The 21,673-nt window shown below is 42.4% G+C and overlaps 2 protein-coding genes across 10 annotated transcripts in view; one reads left to right on the top strand and one right to left on the bottom strand.

The window, feature by feature from the left end:
- Positions 1 to 11,836, top strand: part of LOC129174290 (cadherin-6-like) — a 402,680-nt gene extending 390,844 nt beyond the window's left edge. For 4 of the 6 annotated variants that reach the window (XM_054766133.1, XM_054766132.1, XM_054766131.1 and 1 more), the window contains 8 exons: positions 1,380 to 1,547; positions 2,549 to 2,736; positions 6,134 to 6,387; positions 8,294 to 8,430; positions 9,391 to 9,512; positions 9,623 to 9,740; positions 9,803 to 10,054; positions 10,536 to 11,836. In XM_054766133.1, coding sequence (XP_054622108.1) covers positions 1,380 to 1,547; positions 2,549 to 2,736; positions 6,134 to 6,387; positions 8,294 to 8,430; positions 9,391 to 9,512; positions 9,623 to 9,740; positions 9,803 to 10,054; positions 10,536 to 11,038 — 1,742 coding nt within the window. In that variant the 3' untranslated portion in view covers positions 11,039 to 11,836. Of the gene's footprint in view, positions 1 to 1,379; positions 1,548 to 2,548; positions 2,737 to 6,133; positions 6,388 to 8,293; positions 8,431 to 9,390; positions 9,513 to 9,622; positions 9,741 to 9,802; positions 10,087 to 10,535 lie in introns of all 6 variants that reach the window. The other 2 variants (XM_054766135.1, XM_054766137.1) reach the window with 2 other exon arrangements.
- The window catches only part of drosha (drosha ribonuclease III), a 194,613-nt gene continuing 182,142 nt past the window's right edge, over positions 9,203 to 21,673 (bottom strand). For all 4 annotated transcript variants that reach the window (XM_054766124.1, XM_054766121.1, XM_054766122.1 and 1 more), the window contains 4 exons: positions 20,209 to 20,301; positions 19,552 to 19,598; positions 12,467 to 12,604; positions 9,203 to 11,816 (listed from right to left, as the gene is read on the bottom strand). In XM_054766124.1, the coding sequence (XP_054622099.1) occupies positions 12,480 to 12,604; positions 19,552 to 19,598; positions 20,209 to 20,301 (265 nt within the window). In that variant the 3' untranslated portion in view covers positions 9,203 to 11,816; positions 12,467 to 12,479. The remainder of the gene's footprint in view (positions 11,817 to 12,466; positions 12,605 to 19,551; positions 19,599 to 20,208; positions 20,302 to 21,673) is intronic.

The raw sequence follows: 21,673 nt of genomic DNA, 5'->3' as shown, positions 1-21,673 counted from the left end.
CTTTCCTCAAATATATTTTTAATTATTGACCATGTACAACTTTATGCTAGAAAGATGACATTTTTCTTAATTATGAGTTTTTACATCAAAATATGTTCTTAGAAAAAAATAAAATAAAATGAAACTTTTTTTTCCGGGGAAAAAAACATTTTGGGAGTGTCTTTTTTTCTCAAAAATATTGACTTTTTAAAATTGAAAATATTTGTTTTTTTCCCTGAAATTTTACAATAATTTTGATCACTTTTCATATATTTTTAATTATTGGATGTATGCAAGTTGTATGTGTTTTTTTCTTGAAATTATGCCTGTTTACATCAAAATATACACATTTTTATCAAAGAAGTGACTTTCAGAAAAAAAATTTGAGTGACTTTTTTCTCAGTTTTTTTTAAATGACTGTTTTCCTGAAATTAGCCATTTTCCCACCAAAAAAGAGTAGTATTACTTTTTCTCAAAAATACATATTTTTAAGTTATTGAAAATGTAGAGCTTCTATTCTAGTAAGATTTAAACTAGAGTTAAAATCACTAAATGAGGCAATTTTTCAGTATGTTTTTATTGTTGTTGCATGAAAAGTAAATAAATGCTTGTATTTCCCAGCAGATTTCAAAGTAAGAGCTTTACAAAGTGACATGTGAAGTGCTCAATAAGGTGGAAGAACAAAGTGAACTTTTTGGCTTTATATGAACAACTTTATTAATGATGAGAGATTATCAGATAAATTGGAATATTCAGCAGTCTCTCCCTCACACGTTGAGGTCACATTTCAAAGTAAAGGCGTGACAATAAAAGGTAATTAACTATCAAAAATCCTAATGGTGCAAACGATCCTTGTAACGATGCAGATCAATCACTTTAGAGACCGCCCCTAAATTAAAGCAACACTACGAGTCTCCTCCTAATAAAATCTTCTCAGCGACTTCATTACGCGGCGCGAGGACGCATAAATCTGAAAGATGAAAGCGTCGTTAATCCGAGGCCGGGCTGACGCGGCGGCAACTATTTTGAGGTGCGGCGCGCTGGGATGTTTGATGCTGGCTCTCCACCTGAGGAAGGAAGTTCATTATCTTTACGACGTGACTTTATGAAGCTGAGGAAATGTACGGGATGAATTAGACTGCAGGGAGCCTTTTAAAAGTGCACCAGGCTGCACTACTCACTGTACTGTACTACAATACTGCTACTGTACAAGGCTCACAGGCTCAGTGGACTGCAGTACTCCTCTTCAACCAGCAGGGGTGCTCTTGAGTCTGCCTTAACTAGTATGTTCCTGTTGTGGGTGACATTAACGTGATCAACGTTATTAATAGCACGTACATGCTAACATGTGTTCATTTGAATTCACTGAGTAAAAGGGTGATTTGCTGTTTTGTGTTCAGGTGTGATCAAGACAGCCCTGCCTGGCATGGACCGGGAGGTCAAGGAGAAGTACCTGGTGGTCATCCAGGCTAAAGACATGGCCGGACAGATGGGGGGCCTCTCAGGGACCACCACCGTCAGCATCACGCTCTCAGACGTCAACGACAACCCGCCGCGCTTCACCAAGAGTGAGTTTTAGGGCAGGGGGTGCAACCCTTTCCAAATGAAAGCGATACATACTTCCTTTGTTACGAAGGTCCTCACCTCACTCGTTTGTCATCAACCCTACGAGCTTCACCAAGAGTGAGTTTTGGGTGGCTGGGCCTCCGCTCAGATACTTGTTAGTCTTTTCAGACTAACAAGCGCAAGAGTGCGTTTCTTGTTTATGAAGGCATTCCCTCAATAACCTGTCATCAACCCGGGGGGTGCTTTTAACAAGGGTGAGTTGCAGGTCAAGGGTGACCCCTTGAGGCATGGGGGGACTACCAGATCAGCTGTAACCCCAAATGTCTTTGCTATGAAGCCCCTCCCCTCCTAAAACATGGGAAATATATTGTAAATGGGACACCATCCTGCCCCCGACCAGCCTCCCACCCAGCCCCATGCTAATTACATCTAAGCCTGCAGCTGTACTCATAATTAAAAGTAAATAAAAGTGTTTCTTCATTATGAAGCCCATCCCATCACTTGCTTGTCCCCAAAAAGTGTAAAGTATATTGTAATGGGACACCGTCCAACCTCCCACCACACCCCCGCCCCATGCTGATTACCTGTCAACATGTTTTATTACGTGCACACCTCATGCATGCCCACAGTTTACTTGGGTGTCAGGTGACCATCAGGTTGATCGTCTTCAAGCACAAACACTTTGCTGTAAGATGGAATGAATCCACCATGGAATGAAATTGATGTCTGATTGGCTCCGCCTCCTGTGCCACATGGCACAGTGATGGCACACATGATGATGATGATGATGAAAGGCCAGAGATAAATTCAACAAGAGGCGAGCAGAAGCGGGCGAGGTTGCAACCTCCATTGTGACTAGCGGACTCCATCTTGGAGCCAATTAACCCCCCTGAGCTCGCCCTCGTCTCCGTGGGGACATCTTGACGATGTCTGTCCTCATTGCAGCATCATTCCATCTTTGGAAGAACATCAGAAGAAAAATGACGTGTTTTTGTCTCCACAGCGCTTTATGAGTTCAAGGTTCCCGAGTCCACCGCACTGGGCTCGGCGGTGGGAGCGATACGTGCCGTGGACAGCGACATTGAGGAGAACGCGGAGATGGACTACAGGATCATTGGCAGCGACGGGCCCGGAATGTTTGACATCTCTACCAATAGGAGCACACAGGAGGGCATCATCGTGCTCAGAAAGGTCAGTTCAGAAGAAATGTTTCTCCTTGATGTCACTACCACACAACCTTTTCCACCAATATCTGGTTATCTATCACTGGAATGCTGCTCAATGAAAACTATTCTATTGATAGCTTTACACTCTCACTAAAGGCAGGGAAAATCACATCCAAAATATTTATACTACACTATAAAAGTGTATTTTCCTTCCAACACATGAGATTAAAATATGTAAAAAGTCTTCAAAAGTTTTCTGTCAAAATGGCCTTTTTTCCCCCCTAAAAATAGGGCAATATTATACATTATACATATGTATATATATGTATATACATACATACATACATACATACATACATACATATATATATATATATATATATATATATATATATATATATATACATATATATATATACGTTTACGAGAACGTTTACGTTATAGGGTTTTTATGTTATACAAAGTGTAAAATACGTGTAAATTGCCTAATCCGATCCAAGCTCTTCCCAAACTCACCACCTTTGGCCCTTCTAAATATTCAAAGTCCACCAAATATGGTGGGAAAATCCAAGAAAACGTTAGCATATAGTAGAGTTATATTGGTCATTCCAATATAAAATAAGGTAATAAATAAGATGACTGTAAATGAATAAAAAAGAAAAACAAAAACAATGAACTAGTTTAAGGGCGACTACGATGAGGAAGCCTGTCTCTCACACAAACTCACTCATGAGAGCGTAGGTGGTGCCCCTATAATCAGCCAATGAGATGAGAGCGTAGGCGGTACCTCGATAATCAGCCAATGAGAGCGTGAAGCGTCAGAATTTCTGAATAATTCTTTTGAATAATTCTTTTCCTAAAACTTTTCCTTTTTTTTTCTTATCCACTTAGACTTGGTTTAGGGCCCATGATTACGGTCATTTTACGGTAAGTTAACACAAAGAAAAGTAAAAAAGAATTAAGAGATTTCAATGCGTGCGAACTTGTTTAAGGGCGACTACGATGAGGAAGGGAGAAGCTTGTCTCTCACACAAACTCACGGACGCGGTGGATAAGTCAGCCAATGAGATGAGAGCGTAGGCGGTGCCCCGACAATCAGCCAATGAGAGAGTGAAGCGTCAGAAGGCGTCACCAAGTGTACTCTGTTAGTCATGTTTCCCTCTCTCTGTCGCTCGAGATATTCAAATCGAATTTCTGAACTTACACAGACTTCACGCTTCACGTTATATGGAATGTCTTATGTAATACGATTCAAAAACTTTACACATTCTTTATGTTCAGTGGAATTTACGTAAAAGGAGGTTTACGTTATGCGAGGTACGACTGTGTATGTATGTATACATATATGTGTGTGTGTGTGTATGTATGTATATGTGTGTATGTATGTATATACAGTATATATGTGTGTGTGTATGTATGTATATGTGTGTGTGTGTATGTATGTATGTTTGTATATACATGTATGTATGTATGTTTGTATATATATGTATGCGTGTGTGTATGTGTATATATGTATATATATATGTATGTATGTTTGCGTGTATGTATGTGTATATATGTATGTATGTTTGCGTGTATGTTTGCGTGTATGTATGTGTATATATATATATGTATGTATGTATGTATATATATATATATGTATGTGTATGTATGTATATATATATGTATATATATATATGAGTGTGTATGTATATATGTATACATATATGTATGTATGTGTATATATGTATGTGTGCATGTATGTATGTGTATATATGTATGTATGTGTGCATGTGTGTGTGTGTGTATATATATGTATGTATGTATGTATGCATGTATGTGTGCATGTGTGTGTGTGTGTATATATATGTATGTATGTATGTATGCATGTATGTATATATATGTATGTGTGTATGCATGTGTATATATGTGTGTATGCATGTGTATATATGTATGTGTATATATGTACAGTGTGTGTGTGTGTGTATGTATGTGTGTATGCACTGTACAATGTGTGTATGTATGTATGTACACTAAGTCCCCAACTAACGAACACAATTGGTTCCAGACGACCGTTCGTAAGTCGAATTGTTCTTAAGTAGGGGAAAAGGTAATATTACCAATTATATAGGTACTACATGGACATGTATACATATACAGTAGACGCCCCTACAACCTAAATAATCCGTTCCAAGAATCTTTATATTATAGGGTTTTTATGTTATATGAAGCGTAAAATACATGTAAATAGCCTAATCCGTTCCAAGATCTTCCCAAACTCACCCCTTTGGGCCTTCAAAATATTCAAAGTCCACCAAATATGGTGGGAAAATATAAGAAAACGTTAGCATAAACATAGTAGAGTAACATTCCAATATAAAATAAGATATAATGGTCGATGGGGAATGGCCATATAGTCTAGCAACATCACTTAATTCCATACCACCGTCATGCTTCTGGATCATTTCCTGCTTTGTTTCAATCAACAACTTTTCCCTTTTTTTCTTACCACTTACACTTGGTTTAGGGCCCATGACTCCGGTAATTTCAACACAAATAGTAGTGCTGTACAACTTCTATCCGCAGTCCGCAGTGCCCTCTACTGGTCAACAGTCAAACTGGATGCCAACCTGTCTATAGAGGCCACCTGTCTATAGCGGCCACTTTTGCAGACTCCCTCTAGTGGCCGCTATAGACAAGTTTGACTGTATTTGTATGTTATGTAGTTGATATAATACAAAGTGAATACAATTATTGTAAATGTATGTACAAAAAATAAAATCAATGCAATTCAATGGTAATATTTTAAAAGTTAAATAATATTCAAAGAAATAGAAATAAAAGATTAGCATGTTAAAGTGCAGCTAACGCCATCACAATGTAAACACGCTGCTGCCATTGAGCGGCGTGTGACATGCGAGTATGGATTTTCCTTGACGTTCAATCGACAGGATGTGACAGTCATCTTATCGGGGGGGAAGGAGCCCTCGGCGGCCGCCATCGATTGCCACCATTAAGTGCAAGATGACAAAATTGCTCTCTGTTGCCATGGTGGCACTGTGGGCAGTGTGTGCGTGTTCTGAAGCCCCTAATTAAAGTAGCTTGTCAAGTGGGAATAAGTCCCATCTGGACCCTGACGGTCCTTAAAAGATGCAGGAGTCTGAGGGAGGTTGTGTTAGTTTGACTGCAGGATTGTAATGAAAACATTTTATCCTTTCAACATAAGCATGCTAGCATGCAGGCCACTAATGGTCCATCAGTGATGGGATGTTGTTCGGACATTACAAGCTAATGTGCGTCTTTGAAGGCAACACCAGCGGGTCAAACCAGCTTGACACCCAAACTAAGTCAAGTGTAGAATTTAATTAAGATGATGGATTTTCCTCTCAAGAGGTCCGGTCCAGAAAAGAAATCCTAACCTGTGTTCCTGCTGTGTCCTCCAGCCGCTGGACTTTGAAAGGAAGCGCCAGTACAGCCTACGCGTGCAGGTGGAGAACGTCCACGTCAGCCCGCGCTTCTTCTCGGCAGGGCCCTTCAGGGACGAGGCGTCCATCAAGATCACGGTAGAGGATGTGGACGAGCCGCCCATGTTTGAGCGAGCCAGCTACGTCATGGAGGTCAAAGAGGACGCCACGCCCAACACCATCATCGGGTCGGTCAGCGCCTCTGACCCCGACATCAAACGCAGTCCTGTCAGGTACCACTACTTTTTTTTCTACTATGAGCGTATTTGAAAGAAAGTTAAAACCTGCCAATGAGGTGCAATCATCTGGAAAAAGTAGCAGGAAAAGAAATCAGCGACTTTAAAATTGCTGTTTTTCAAATGGAGTTTGGCACGGCTTTGGCTGTTTTTTCATGTTTGCCATTCATCCTCAATGGAGGCTTTTTGTTTGGATGTGCTTGGTTTAACGTAATGGTCACGGGTAGCAAAGGCTGGTACGGGGGCCATTTGTGACACATTACTTTGAATTTGTATCGCCCCGTGACGACTTATAAACTAAGTTAAGTTACCTGCTATGGAAACACGTATTTTTAAAACATGTATTGTCCTGGATTCACATATGCAAACTGTAATCATTTAGTCATATAGTAACAATAATAATTCATTCATCATTTGCTGAAATGAACGACCAAAAAACACATTAATAAGGAATGCTTTAATTTATTAAAATTGGAGATAAAAAAATGTAAATCACTGTATATATTATATATATATATATTATTTACATAATCAGCAATAATAGAATAATTAAACTTACATACATTTTTTAAACTGAGTAAAAGTAAGTAATTATTGACAAAATAAAGGATTATATTTGTGAATTTGAAAAAGAAAAATAATAATCAATATAAATGTATTTGGCTCTTTTTTATTTTATAATGCTTAGCATATTTCAACCTATGTTGGATTATGAAGGCCGCACGGTGGCTGAGCGCATGTTGGCCACACAGGAGATCGGGAAGATGTGGGTTCGAATCTGCGTTGGGCGTCTGTGTGGAGTTTGCATGTTGTCCCGGTACTCCGGTTTCTCACATCCCAAAAACATGCATGTTAGGTTCATTGGAGACTCTAAGTTGTCCATAGGTGTGAATGGTTGTTTGTCTATATGTGCCCTGCCATTGGCTGGCAACCAGTGCAGGGTGTGTCCGCCTCTCGCCCAAAGTCAGCTGGGATAGGCTCCAGCATACCCCTGCGACCCTAATGAGGACAAGCGGCACAGAAAATGGATGGATTATGTAAGGTAAAAAAAAGTGTAGTAAAGTAAAATGTATTGTAAAATATATATATATTTTTTTTCCTGTATGTGGGAAAATTTTGGACCCCCCCCCCCAAAAATCTCCTTTTAAAGGCTGAAAACCCTTCCAAATAAGCGAGGAGGCCTCCAAGCCTGTTGAGGACTTTTTTCTGTGTTTTTATGATGCACTGAGGGACTTGGCTCTCAAGGTTGAAGTTCTCGCACTTTATTGCAGGTGTCAAATATGATATGATTCTCTTTTATCGGCCATCATCAGCCGGCTAGCTGGCCCGTGGCATTTGGAGATGGAGGGAGGAGGAGAGGGAGAATGCGACGCCTGGAGGGAGGGGGTGGGTTGGTGGAGCGTTTGGCATGAGTGAGCCATCTTTAATAGGACACGGCGAGGGAGAAGGACGACGATGATGATGATGAAGTGTTGTGTCACTCATCTCCTCCAAGTCAACTTGCTGCTTTTATTCCACTTAAGGACGTCGCCACGATCACTCGGATCTTTACTCAGCTCGTTTCTCAACTACATGCTGACTAACACATCTCATAGGAAATGATGGAAGTACAAATAGTCTGTTCCAGGGTCAAACTGTGGCCGTCATGAACGTTCATTTCCCTTTGTCAAATTGTAACATTCTTAACCCTAAAAGTGTAAAAAGAAGTTCAGCAGTGAGGTGACATCCAGTATAAAGTGGTGAAACTTGATTGGTGTATTTTGCTAGCAATGTTACTGTACAGGATTTCAGTGCAAACAGGAAATGAACTAGGCAGCATGTTAGCCTCCATGCAAAGAAAAAGTCATGAAAGCAAGGTCAAGCACGTTAACATCACTTGCTCTTTGCGTCACCCGTGTCTCAGGTATTCCATCGACCGGCGTACCGACATGGACCGAGTGTTTGATGTCCACGCCGTCAACGGCTCCGTCTTCCTCCTCAGGGAGCTGGACCGCGAGGAGAACGCCTGGCACAACATCTCTGTCATCGCCTCAGAGTTCAGTGAGTGCAGAAAAGTGTTCTTTATTTCAATTCTAAATCATGGTAATGACTCTTTCTGTACTCGTGCGACTCCCCAAGGTTGCTTTTTTAAATACCGCACAACAATTAAGAAGTACTGTTATGTTTGTATAAATTAATTACATTATATGACAAATGAAAAGAGTAAATGCACTTAAGATAAATATTTTAGAAAAAAAATTCCAATGTTTTTGTATAAATTAATATTTAATTTTATTCATAAATTACTTGGTTTGAAAGAATTTTAATTTTGTTTTGTGTACTCATGCAACTCTCTCAGGGTTGCTTTTTTAAATAATATAAATATTAACACATTAAATAAAAATGTTGCATACAATATTTACAGTTATGTTTCGATTAATGAATTTAAAAGTTAAAGTTTACAATAAAAATGTTAATTACGTTGCATAACAAATGAAAGGAAGTCACAATAAAAATAGTTCTATTAAATGTTACTTTTTGTATAAATTACTTAATTTGAAAGAATTGTAATGACATTTTCTGTACTCATGCAACTTTCTACTGTTATTTTACTATGACAAATTTTAACCAATTTAATTTTTTTGTTTAAAAAAAGTGCATGTTCATGTTTTTTGTACAATTCAGTTTTTTAATGAATTTTAACTACATTTTCTAAACTCATGCTACCCCAAATCCTGTTGTTACTTTACAATAATAAGAAGAAATAATGTAAAATATTTTTAAATTCTTATATAAATGAATAAATAGAATGTTAAGTAACTGTAGTTATTATTAGGTCAGTATATTATAAAAAGCAATGGCTGCTGAGTGTTACTTTGTTTGTTAAAGCAATACAAATGATAAATGTTAAATTTCCACCTCATTTGCAAGCACATGACCTTAAATGTCCAGGTTTCCACAGTAGTATTTAGATGCAGTACAACTACGTACTGTGAATAATGCTGCTGGCGTGTTTCCCAGACAACCTGCGACAGATCAGCCGTGTACCCGTCCACATCAGAGTGCTGGACATCAATGACAACGCACCCACCTTTGCCACCAACTATGAGACGTTCGTGTGCGAGAACGCCAAGGCCAATCAGGTGGGTGTTCACGCTAGTGGTATTAAATATGCATAATTGATGATATAGGCTGGGAAGTAGCTCCCCCCTTTTGGTACAGCTCAGTGAGATTTGTGTCTGTCCGCTTCCAGAGGATCCAAACAGTGAGCGCCACAGACCCAGACGAGCCTCTAGGAGGACATCGCTTCTTCTTCAGCCTGGCCCAGGAGGCTGCCGGCAAGGCCAACTTCTCGGTCCGCGACAACAGAGGTAACGTTCGCCATTTTTGCGGCCGTTTGTCCAGCGCTGACCGTCTTTTCTGGATGTTTCAGACAACACGGCATGGATCCTGACGCGGAGGAACAGCTACAGCAGCCTCCTGAAGAGTGTCTACCACGTGCCCGTGGTCATCTCGGACGGCGGCATGCCCGTGCGGAGCAGCACCAACACGCTCACCGTCAGGGTGTGCACGTGTGACCGCGAGGGCAACATGAAGCTGTGCAACGCCGAGGCGCTGACAGCCAAAGCGGGACTGAGCACGGGTGCGCTGGTGGCCATCTTGCTGTGCGTCATGATCCTTCTGAGTGAGTACGCCGCCAAACTTTGATAAGTTAAAGTAAATATAGTCAAGTTGTTAATTAAGGTGATGCAATAGAGAACATGGCAGAGTACCATTAAAGTAATGATAAATGACATTCCCAAAAATAATATGAATTCAGTATAATTTTGTAGTATTTTATTTCACATTTTAAATGCATAAAAACATTCTTGTAATTCCCTCGCAAGACATGTCAGCTTGCCTTCGTTGATTAACATGATTAACATCATTTCACTGCATGTTTGAATGGTGCTTAGACGAGGTAGCGTGTAAAGATATGCTGTACAGTAGCCACGGAGAACTACAAAGCGTCCATGTTTGACCCAGCCAGCGTTGTAGTTTAGCACATGAGTGCTCGCTCTGCCTTGTTCCTAAATTGTGATCTTGAGCAGCGGTGAGGACAGGAATACATAACGTGTCCTCAGCGCCACACCACTTGTGACTGTCTGTTCTTGCTGTGCCTGCAGTGATCGTGGTTCTGTTTGCTGCCCTGAGGAGGCAGCGCAAGAAAGAGCCTCTGATCATCTCCAAAGAGGACGTGCGGGACAACGTGGTCAGCTACAACGATGAGGGCGGTGGTGAGGAGGACACCCAGGCCTTTGACATCGGCACGCTGCGCAACCCCGAGGCCATTGAGGACGCCAAACAGCGGCGGGACATCCTCCCTGAGGCCTACTACCCCACAGCCCGGCGGCCCGCGCCCCCCTCCGCTCGGGACAACAACGGTGACGTGAGGGACTTCATCAACCAGCGGATCCAGGACAACGACAGCGACCCCACGGCGCCGCCCTATGACTCACTGGCCACCTACGCCTACGAGGGCAGCGGCTCCGTGGCCGAGTCGCTCAGCTCGCTGGGGTCGGCCACGACCGAGGGAGAGCACGACTACAACTACCTGAGTGAGTGGGGGCCGCGCTTTAAGAAACTGGCAGACATGTACGGTGCTGACGACAGTGACGGGGATTCTTAACGGGCAGCGGAAACGGACTTTCAAGGACTGGTGAACGCACCCCGTGGCTAGGCGTTGTGTGTCCCATCACGTGTTAGTTGGGGTGTTGCCGCTGCCTGTGATGGACACACACAGTTGTAAACTTTGACGTGTTTCTGCGACAAACACCACGCTACATATTGTGATCTTAGCTTGTGTACGTTACATGATACAATACACTGTACAGACATCTACTCTTTTGCTTCATCTTCATTGTCGTGCCAGGGAGGGCCAAGATGCAGCAGGTGCTTTCCAGCTGGTCACTAAAGCAGGTGATTTAAATGATGAGCTCCTCCCCTCAAATTGAAGGTGTTGATCATTAAAATCATCTGCTTTAGTGACCAGCTGGAAGGAAAACCTGCAGCGTCTCAGCCCTCCACGGCACGAGTTTGACACATGATCTAAAACCCTCACAGCGCACCCTGACAACAACGCAACACTGGTGGGTTCAGACTTTGGAGACGGCCAATGGAGGACAAAAGACGCTTTGGTTCCGTATCTACCACTTAAAGCTGAACGTGCGACATGAAGATGTCCATGACGTGATGGTCCCCTACCAGCGAGATGGACGGAGGACGTAACAGAACATGACACCTCAAAGAACTCCTTAGTCTCCTCCACGGCAAGACGGACAAGCGTTTTTACTCCGCATCGTTTTCTTCACCCCCTCTGACACAAACATGGTGGCGCCGTCCTCGTAGATGTGTTGGTTGTCGATGTGTAGACGCCGTGGGCTGTTGGTGACAAATGTGGTCCAGTTCTGTTGGGGGGAGGGGGAAAGTCATGGGTGGGGAGGGGCTCACTGTGGTTTGGCCGTCCCATTACTTTTGCTTTGTACAACGTGAGATTTTGTACTGAATATTTATATGACGCAATTAAATACAGTACCTTGGAAACCCGCCTGTGCTTACGTTGTGTCATGTCGAGGATTGGGCATCGAGGGGAAGCGGGATTAACATTACTAGTCTCCCGGAATAGTTTTTTTTTTTCGATGCCGATGTACGTTCAGTGAACAAAAATGGCAGCATAACACCAACGAAGTGTGTGACGGCGCTCGCTAGTTTGGCTGAACGCTCCACTACCATGATTAAACACCAAAAATAGCCCTGTGAGAAATGACTGAATCATTCACAAAAAGTTCATCCAAGAGTTTTGGTTAGCGCCCTCATTTAAACCATGCAGACTTTTATGACCCTACCTATGAAAAGAATCGGAATCGCTGAAATTCAAACGATGCCCAAGCCTAGTCATCTCTCATTTTTTTTAGGATGGGTAGCAACAATTAGCCATAGCAAATTACATTTGTTTATTTATAATATGTATTTATCTTTACATTCCAGCTTTAAAAAGGGTTTTTTCCCTCGTCTGTGTGAGCTGCTGTGCTTTAAAGATGACGAGTGAGTGTTCCACCTGTGCTCAGTCTTCACTTTCTGCCGTCGTCCGGCTCGTCGCTCTCCTGGCGCTCCCGCTCGCGTCGCATCTCCTTCAGCTCCTGCCGGTATTTACGCTCGATGAAGCGCTTCTGATGAGCCATCTGTGGGAAGTTATCTGTGGGAGGGAACAGAAGAACAGAGGAGGAGTGCGTTAGCGACCGTGGCGTCATCAGTCCAGTAAGCCAAAAAGATTGGAGGCGGTGCTCGGACGCTGTTCCTTGGTTGTTAATGAGGACGTGAAAGTAAATTAGACAAGCTCGTTTGGCTGACCATGACGGCTGACAACATCATTACAAGACACCGGCTGATAGAAACACAAAAACATCATCTACATCCGGGGCGGCCATTACGTCGATCGCATAAACGTCACTTTGTAGTTGTCATGACAGTCAGCTGACATTAAGCTACACACGAAGATGCAACTTTCATCTTTATTATTGTGATTATGGATGAACTACCTCTGCGGTAAGATGTCTACATCTATAATTCAAGTTATCCGTTCACTTGTAGCGGCTAGTTACGTCGAAAAAAAGTGCTTTGTTTACTGGCTTTGCTTGGCGTCATGAACTCTACTACAGAAGTCAGTGTTTTCCACACGTTCGCTTCTTAAACTATTTCATGATGAAATTAAAAATGTGCCCATTGGTGAAACCTTTTCAATATGTTGCCTTGACTTGGGCTGCATTGTCTTTTGCATTATCATGTTAAATGCTTGTATAATCGCTAATGTTTGATAGCAAATGCTAACTGGATGTAACAGTCATGAACGTTACGCAGCTAATTTGACTGACATATTACCAGTACTCCGGTTATGTGGAATTATCTTTATTTCCATATTGAAGTGAATTAACTACTTTAAAAATGTGAATGTGAAATACTAATCATGTTTACAATACAATATCAGAGTTTACTGGTTACATTTTCTACATGTTATATGTTTTATAGGAAGAGGTAGATCATTTTGACTTGTACTTGCATGCTGAGAAAGCGCGTGTACTCCTGATATACATGAATAACGTACATAAATACCTACTCATTTTTTTGTAAATATATATACTTTCTGTATTTGTAGTAGTAGTTAGATCTTTACTTGTTCGTTTTAAAAGTAGCTCGCAGGCTAAAAAAGTGTGAGCACCCCTGATCTACATGCTCTTTCATTAGATGTAATACAGCGGAATCCCTATTAATTTGTTGTCGTCACCTAAAAATACTAACAAAAATATTTTTTTGATAGTTTTATGAAATTGTAAATGCTATCCTGGCAAGATTGAATTAAATAGTGTTTATGAAATTGCTGGCACTTGCAACTTTCTTTGGCCCCATGGCGGGTTACTTTACCAGTCGCACTAAATGCACGGACAGCGAGTCAAACGCGCACGGTTCCTTGGGGCACTCCATTTCGCAGAACGATACAGTACAGAGCAAACGGACTAGTTAAGCCAGGTATGTCCAAACAACGGCGGGGGGCCATTTGCAGCGCGCAGCTCAAAACAGCAACAATGAGGTGCAATAATAAGTGTTAATAATGGGGGTGTAACGGTACACTAAAATGCAATTTCGGGTTCGGTTCAGTTTCTTGACGTACTCGGTTCAATTTTCGGTACAAAAAAGAAAGAAAAAATGACAAAATGCCTTTTTTTAAAAATAGAAGACAAATAATACAATAAACCTTTGTATTTAAACAATAGTTTAAACATTGGGGCCAAATGTAATGGACAGTTACAGTTAAATAACGTGTGTTGCACGTCAAGTCCAATCATCTTTCCTAAGTGAAATAGCGGACACGCGATAGCTCGTTGACGACATCACTTTTAGCTTTTTCATAAAGTGCTGGTATAACTTTCTGGCTAAAGTGAAGACATATTTCCTAGCGAGGTTCCAGAACCTGAATCATATGTGATTGTCTAATCACATGGAAACATGATTAGACCACCCTTGTTTCTTCAGGTTATTGATCCATTTGAATGCCTGCTACCACTAAAGGTACATTTGTTTGGACAAATAGAATGATGATAACAAATATAGCTCATAAGAGATGAATTTAAGAGCTGATATCTGGCAACTTCCATGGTTTTCTTCATAACCACAATCGCTTAAGCGCTTACATGAATAGCTATAGCATTGCACTGCCAAAAAATGTAACGCTTGTCGTCATCGCTACATTTGTCCAAACAAAGATACCTTTAGTTGTACCAGGCATTCAAATGAACAAGAAACTGAAGAACCGGGGGGGTGGGGGGTGTAATTATTGTTTCCATGACTGTTCTTAGAGCCAGCGCTCTCAACAACTGAATATGGGCGTACGGTAATCTCGTGGCTATAAAAAGTCCAATTCCATGTGTTGTTGCTTGCTAGAGGTTGTTTATATGCTGAAGTTACGGGTGTTTGCACTTAGCTGGCTTTCTTTCTTGTAGATGTAACATTCACTGCCGGATGATGCCGCTTTCAGTGCGCTAACATGTTAGACCTATCTCCTGCAGAATACCCGATATCCGTCAAACAATGTCGCCTTTGTCCAGCCGTAATTTTAACAGGGAAGCCAAAGTGTTCCCAAACAGGAGACCGTAGTGAGATTGGAGGGTCTTCCAGCTCAGGCTTCTCGCTTGCATTTGTCACGCCTGCGAGCTACTAGCGTTGCTCCCCCTCAGTCAGTGGCGTCCATTGCGGACACTCACCCGCAATGGACGATCACTCTAGTAATACATTTAATGAGAAAAATAGCATAAAATATAACCAAAACCGTACGCAAGTGGACTGAACCAAACATGCAGAACCCAAACTTTTCCATACATCCATGTGAAACGGTATACCCCTACTTAATAATATGCTTTTTTTCAGCTATTGTGTAGCTAGAGTTTCTTCTTTACATCAACATACAAACATCTTTTTTTTTTTTTAGCCTTTTTACAAAATTAAGTATCAAAATGGCCTCCGCATCCTTTCACTGTTCCATATGCAGCCCTTGGTGTTAAGTGTAATCCTGTACGAAGACCAAGACAGTGTAGGAAATGTTTGCCGAACTGCGAATCGTACGAAAAGTGGGACGTACTAAATCCGAGGCTTGACATGTTGCCCACCTTTTAATGACGTTCTAACAGTAATGTGTGTCCTGAGAGCCTTTTAATGAGCACCGAACATGAGAAAATTATATCATCTCCCTCACTCGTTTGATGCAATTTTGAGAAAAGAGGCCCCAGGCTTCACTACACATCTTAAAATCAAGTTCTGCTAACTATGAGTCAGTCAGCTACAGACGTGGGAGCTGTAAGTCTGATCATTTAGGTGTTTTTCTTCAGTGAATAGGCTGTAAAATAATGTAATAGTGATATGAGTGTAATGTTAGCATCACAAAGAGCTAGCATTGCTAAAGTTGGTGTCCTCCTGTCCCACTGCTTAATGTTACACTGTTGTATGTCATATATGGCATCTCCAGAGTAAAAAGTGGATAAAGTAGCGCTTCTTGGAGACACACACAGAGCTCATTCGCATTAAAGCTACAGACACACAAACTGGCGTCTTCCCGGCAGGGCTTGCTAGTTTTGGGCCACAGCCCCTCTGCAGCTTCAATGAATGATTGAATCAGAGGTTGGGCTGCAGTTCTCAGTGGTACGTCTGAAACATAGCTCCTCATCTCCGCACCACATTTTGGACACTTTAGCTGAAGTGCCACCGAGCGCTTTGCCTGGACAACGGAGGAAGAAGGCCTGCCTGCCTTCCTGCAGGTGGAAAGGTCTATTTGACTGAGTAAGCGGGATGGCTCAAATAAGGAAATCAACACTTGTCTTGAGAGGAAAAGACTCCAGCTTTCCATTATTTAACAGGCGTCGCTAGAAAGCGCGCACACGCAAGGCGGTTGTGTTGATGCATCTCAGCTGTCCGCTCCTTGGAGATGGAGCCTCATCTGCATGCTGATTAACTCCAATAAGTCACTCTTGTTTACCTACAACACCCTACTTCCTGTCCAAGATGGCGGCTGGGTGTTGCCAATTGCTCCCGATTGCTCCTGATTCAAAATGAGGCAAGAAAGACGCGTAACCGAAAGCGTGTTTGCCCACCTATAGACAAAAAGGAGCCCACGGATGCCAAACGTGCCCGTACAGCAGCGGCCATGTAGGCTTTGACAGGGAGCCATCTTTCATGCTTTGCTTTGCGTTGCATCAGACGCTTTCTCATCCTGAGATTAGAGAAAATGTAGCTACAGGGTCCCACTGAGGGCCCGCCTCCTTCTTTCCAGCATTGTCGTGAGCTGTGAAAACGTCTGAGACCCTCTTAAGCTTCTTCACGTGGTCTTAGAAAGACTGCGTGGCGTGCAGAGTTGCTCACTACCTCGTTTGTCGGCACTCGTGTTCCTGCCGGCAGGCGCCTTCGCTTAACATTAAATTCAACGGCGGCTCGTCAAGATAGGAGCCGTGGATGAGCGGCGCCACCACCAGTGGACCGGGGCGAGTTTAATGAGGCCCGAGCTGTCGGACTCAACCCTTTACCTCTGACATGGCGGCGGTCACGCGTTCCGTCAGGCTGGAACATTTCCACATCAGAAAGTAGAGTCCGACCCAAAGCTCAAAGCTAGCTAGAAGCGAGGCTGCAAGCCAGCGCCAACAAGACGATCAATGACATCAGAACATGACACCAGTACTCGTGTCCTTCATTAAGCTAACAAATGAAGCTAACCATCACAGTGAGACAGTAAAGTTAGCTTGAAAGGGGAGTGTTTAAATCAGGGGGGGTCCAAAAAAATTAAAAGCCGACGGGCACCACCTCAATATTGTTGAACACACTAACATGACTGATTTTTATGCTTACAACAAAGTGTCTTTGTACTGGAAAGATGGCTGTCCTTTAAAGAAAATGGCAGGTGGCCAGTGTAGAATACTGCATATCAGTATGCATCCTCTGGTACTTACAGAAACTTGTATTTTAGTTCACTTCACCATTTTTATGCTGAAAAATGCTTAACTCAGGCTTGGCCAACAGACTGATGATTTATTCATGTGTTTTGAAAAACCGTGATAGTGTGAAGCCGCGAATTCAAACCGCAAAGCGGCGAGGGTCGACTGTATGTGATCATGCGTACACATAGCAGCCCACAGTTTTTACATGTTGACGTTTTTGTGCTTCATTGATGATATTGTTTCGCCAAGATGTCGCACTTTGGTGCGTTCAAGGGCCGCTGAACATAGTTACATGAGGCGAAGCCATGTGTGCAACTTACATTACATTATCAATCATACGTGGTGAGTAAGGTTTGACATATTTCGGGCTTAAACCTGGAATGTGTTGCAGGGGTGTTTGTAGTGGGGAGGTCAAAATAAGGGCGTCTCAATTCCGTCTTTGTTGCCACTCGCTGGCATGTCTGGAACTGCACCCCTGCAAAAGTGGGACGTAATGTACAGTAATAATAATAATAAAAGAAATGAATAGATTATTATTCTGAGGAAATTCAATAAGTTATCATTCAAAATAGATAAACTTTTTTAAAGTTGCAATTTATTTCTCATAACTTATTTATTTTTCTTTCTTTTCTGTGTTCTTCTCTGTGCCACTGCTAATCTAGTCACATGAAACAGCAATTTATGAAGAGGAAACATTAATTTACGAGCGTCCATCAATCAGGCTGACACAGCGTACGCTGGGGAGAGGAAGAGGGAGGAATTAAGGAAGCGTACACGCTCAACCCCACCCCCTGGTGAGGAGAGGCAGCAAATAATGAGGCACAAGGAGTCTTCAATAAGGAGCTAAAGCTGAGCCGCACAAACAGTATCAATCATTTAGCGGACAAATAGAATCAAAGTTTGACCTCTGCGACACCGCCACCAGCCCCTTTTGGCCAAGCGCTCACCTCCAGCTAATTAGCTCAATGAAGAACTAATTGCAGACATGATTCATGTGGCGTAATGCAGAGTCCAGCCTGAAAAATTAAGGCCAAATATTAAAATGTTGGTTTTAATTATACACTGCGCTCCAGTAGGCACCATTAGGAATGTAAAGGTTCATGACATTCTATTTATTTATACTAACTATTTGAAACAGTGTTTTGGAAGTGAACACACCGTTTTGTGTTTGTCTCAAGAAGCAGTATTGTGTACTTTATCCACTTTTTACATGAATGATAGATGCCATATATCACATGCAACAACGTACATTAAGGAGTGGGACAGGAGGACATGCCTGCACTAGCATAGCTATGTGATGCTAAAGTGCTAACATTACATTTCAACAGCAGCAGCATGCTAGGTTAGCCTATTCGCTGAAGAAAAACATCATCCAACTTACAGCTCCCACGTGTGTAGCTGACAGGCGGCACTTTATTTTAACATGCGTAGCGACGCCTTAGTATTATTTTTATTTTTTTACAAAGCGGTTCTCTGTGAAGTGATGGGTGTTTTCACGAGCTAGGAGGAAGTCATGAGCAGGTTATCATGGCCATGATAAAGGACACTTTTCCTTCATGAAAAACCCAACTTCAAGCGCCTCTTCTTTCAAGTGATGGAAATGATTTTCCTCAACTTAGGTGCTCATAAACAGGCTCTAAGGATACACATGACTCTTATAGCATCATTAAAAAGTCACGTTTGCATCAAGGCGGACGTTTAACAATGAAGTTTTCCCTACTTATGTATTTTTAAGAGGCCAATGTTATCACTACTTGACTGTGCAGTGAGGCACACATAGCACTTTTCTTCAAGTGGACTTTGATGGCGAGATGAAAAACAGCCAAGAAGGCTCTGAAGAGTACCACAAGAAGAGTTCTGAGCCCGAGAGGGTCCCCGAGGGTGCGTGAAGCCTGGCTCGTTCAAACACAAAAACACAAACTGCGCGCAGCCCACGACCACAACAACAATGACAACAAGACGCAGCAGCAGCAGCAGCGCATCGACATGCTCGAGGATGCTCAGCGCTGCTTCGGGTGTCGCTGAGGCTTGGTCTTGGACGGGGACACATGCCTGCAAGCACTTCAAACAGCCAAGATGGTGCCACCAACTGGCTCTGTGGCAGCCGCCTGGCACTGCAGCCAAGGCTAATGGTCAGTGTGTGCGTGTGCGTGCGCGCCAAACTACTCACATTTGTCAAGCGCATCCATGGCAGCTCCCATTTCTGCCTGTTGGATGCTACATGAAAACACAAAAGCAAAGGAAAGGTCTTTAGCATATTTTAGTTTTTTTTAATCTGTCAAAATAACAAAAAATATGGAGGATTATCAAAGATGCTTTCTATTTGTTTTGCTAAACAATCCCAGGTAGGGGCATCTCAAAGCGCTAAGCCTGCCGGCAGCACGGCGCCAGGCGATGTTTGCGCTCGCCACGCGGCGTCACCCCCGTGCGCGAGGAGGCTGGGGAGATTAAGTGGCGTAAATACGGAAAAGAATAAGCTGTCAAAGATCCAATGGAGGAGACAAACTTATCGCCAGATTAGCTCGCTTTCACGTCGGAGGCCGCTGAGGGGATTTGGGTGGGTGTTTGATGTATTTAAGTTGGATTCCTCGCGGCTTCTTCTGCACCTGAAAAGGATAGAGACGCGCACCATCTGCTGGAGTCGCCTTGTGCGTATTTCCATAACACACTTTACGTCAAATCAATAATGGATCGATTCATTTTCATTGTGCATAATGCATCTCCCGCTAGACGAGCTTAATTGCTGCAATAAACGTCACCGGCCCATTAGCAGCGCTCTGAGACGCCTGACTTTTACGAGCGCTTCCTCGTACGGTGTCTTGCTCACCTCGGGCCTTTGCCGCAGCCGATACGCTCGCCCTTGAAGTAGACGGCGACGGTGTAGGTGCGAGCATGCGAGGGTCCCACCGTCTGCAGTGTCCTGCAAGCAGAGACACACATAAGAGGGCTGAAAAATCACAACATTAATACTCAGGGGCCAAGCACACAAGGACGCTGGAGGAAAAAGAAAAGAAGAAATGAAGCACATTTTTCAAGTGGAACAAATATAATTCATCACAAGGCAAAGTGCTCATTTATTTGGTAGCAGAGGCCATCTGAGTAGCTTCAGGGCACACTCGCACTCGCCAAGTCGTACCGTTGGACGAGTGTGATCGAACTGATCCCTGCCCGCGTATGGCCCACTTCCTCTGCTTTGGCAGGATTGGAAGAGGTGGGCCAGGGCACGGCACCACGCGGCCGCGTCACAGAATGACTGAATCGCACTGATTCGGTTTTTGTCAAAAAAATTTGCCAAAATTTTGCCCCCATTTTCATACAACTTGTCCGTTTGCCCTGTACTGTATTATTTCATGAAATCTAGTAAACAAACAAAGCATCCGTGCATGTGTTGAGTGCAACAGCCAAATAACCTGCCACGGGGCCAAAGAAAGCTACGAGTGCCAGCACTTTGATAAAGAAGATGAGAAACACTTTTGAATTCAATCTTCCCAGAATGTAGGGGAAATTCGCATCAAAAAACTAATCACATTCCAACCATTCGTCATTTATAATTTTTTTGCATGCATTCTGCATGTAAAACTATACTCTATAAATTTATACTTGGGTGTCAGATTAGTCGCCCCCCGCCACATAGCACTTTGAATTTTCAAAACATAAATTAATAAATAATGCTGTTTCGTGGTTGAATACAGCCTATTAGTAAAAAAAAATGCATATTTAAGCAAATGTTACATTTTTTTGGCCTAATTTAGGCATTTTCAAACATAAAATTAACAAAATGAACTAAAAAGACACGTTTTGATATGTAGTATTCTACACTGGCCACAAGGTGTCAGTAATGTTACACTGATGAGAATAGCTACCGCAGGAAGTACTATCCGAAAACTGGAAGTAAAAAAGGAACAATGTCAATGTGCGTCAGCCTCTGTTATGTCTTATTTTCTGATATTGTATCTAATATTTTGGGTATTACTAGTGTAAAGGTGACTACAGGGGTGTTATTTCATGTCTAGAGGGCTCTAATAATGTTAAAAATCGAATTTACAGGAAGCAAATGGGTTTTCTATGCTCTAACTATGGAAGACAGCATCAAAAATAAAGACTCCTACTTTACGGAAATTCACGGTCGGGTTGTGAATGAAGGATTATTGTAATTGAATTTACATGATTGCCTCGGTTTTCGCATGTCAAACATTTATAATGAATTAATAAAGAAAACCGAGGTTACTGTAAATACAAAGACTCCAATAATAAAATAAGTCAAAGCCATGGCATGCGGGGTCACCCGCAAC

This window comes from Dunckerocampus dactyliophorus, chromosome 21, assembly GCF_027744805.1.
Source record: "Dunckerocampus dactyliophorus isolate RoL2022-P2 chromosome 21, RoL_Ddac_1.1, whole genome shotgun sequence".
NCBI classification, from domain to species: domain Eukaryota; kingdom Metazoa; phylum Chordata; class Actinopteri; order Syngnathiformes; family Syngnathidae; genus Dunckerocampus; species Dunckerocampus dactyliophorus.
This window is presented reverse-complemented; position numbering and strand designations above follow the sequence as displayed.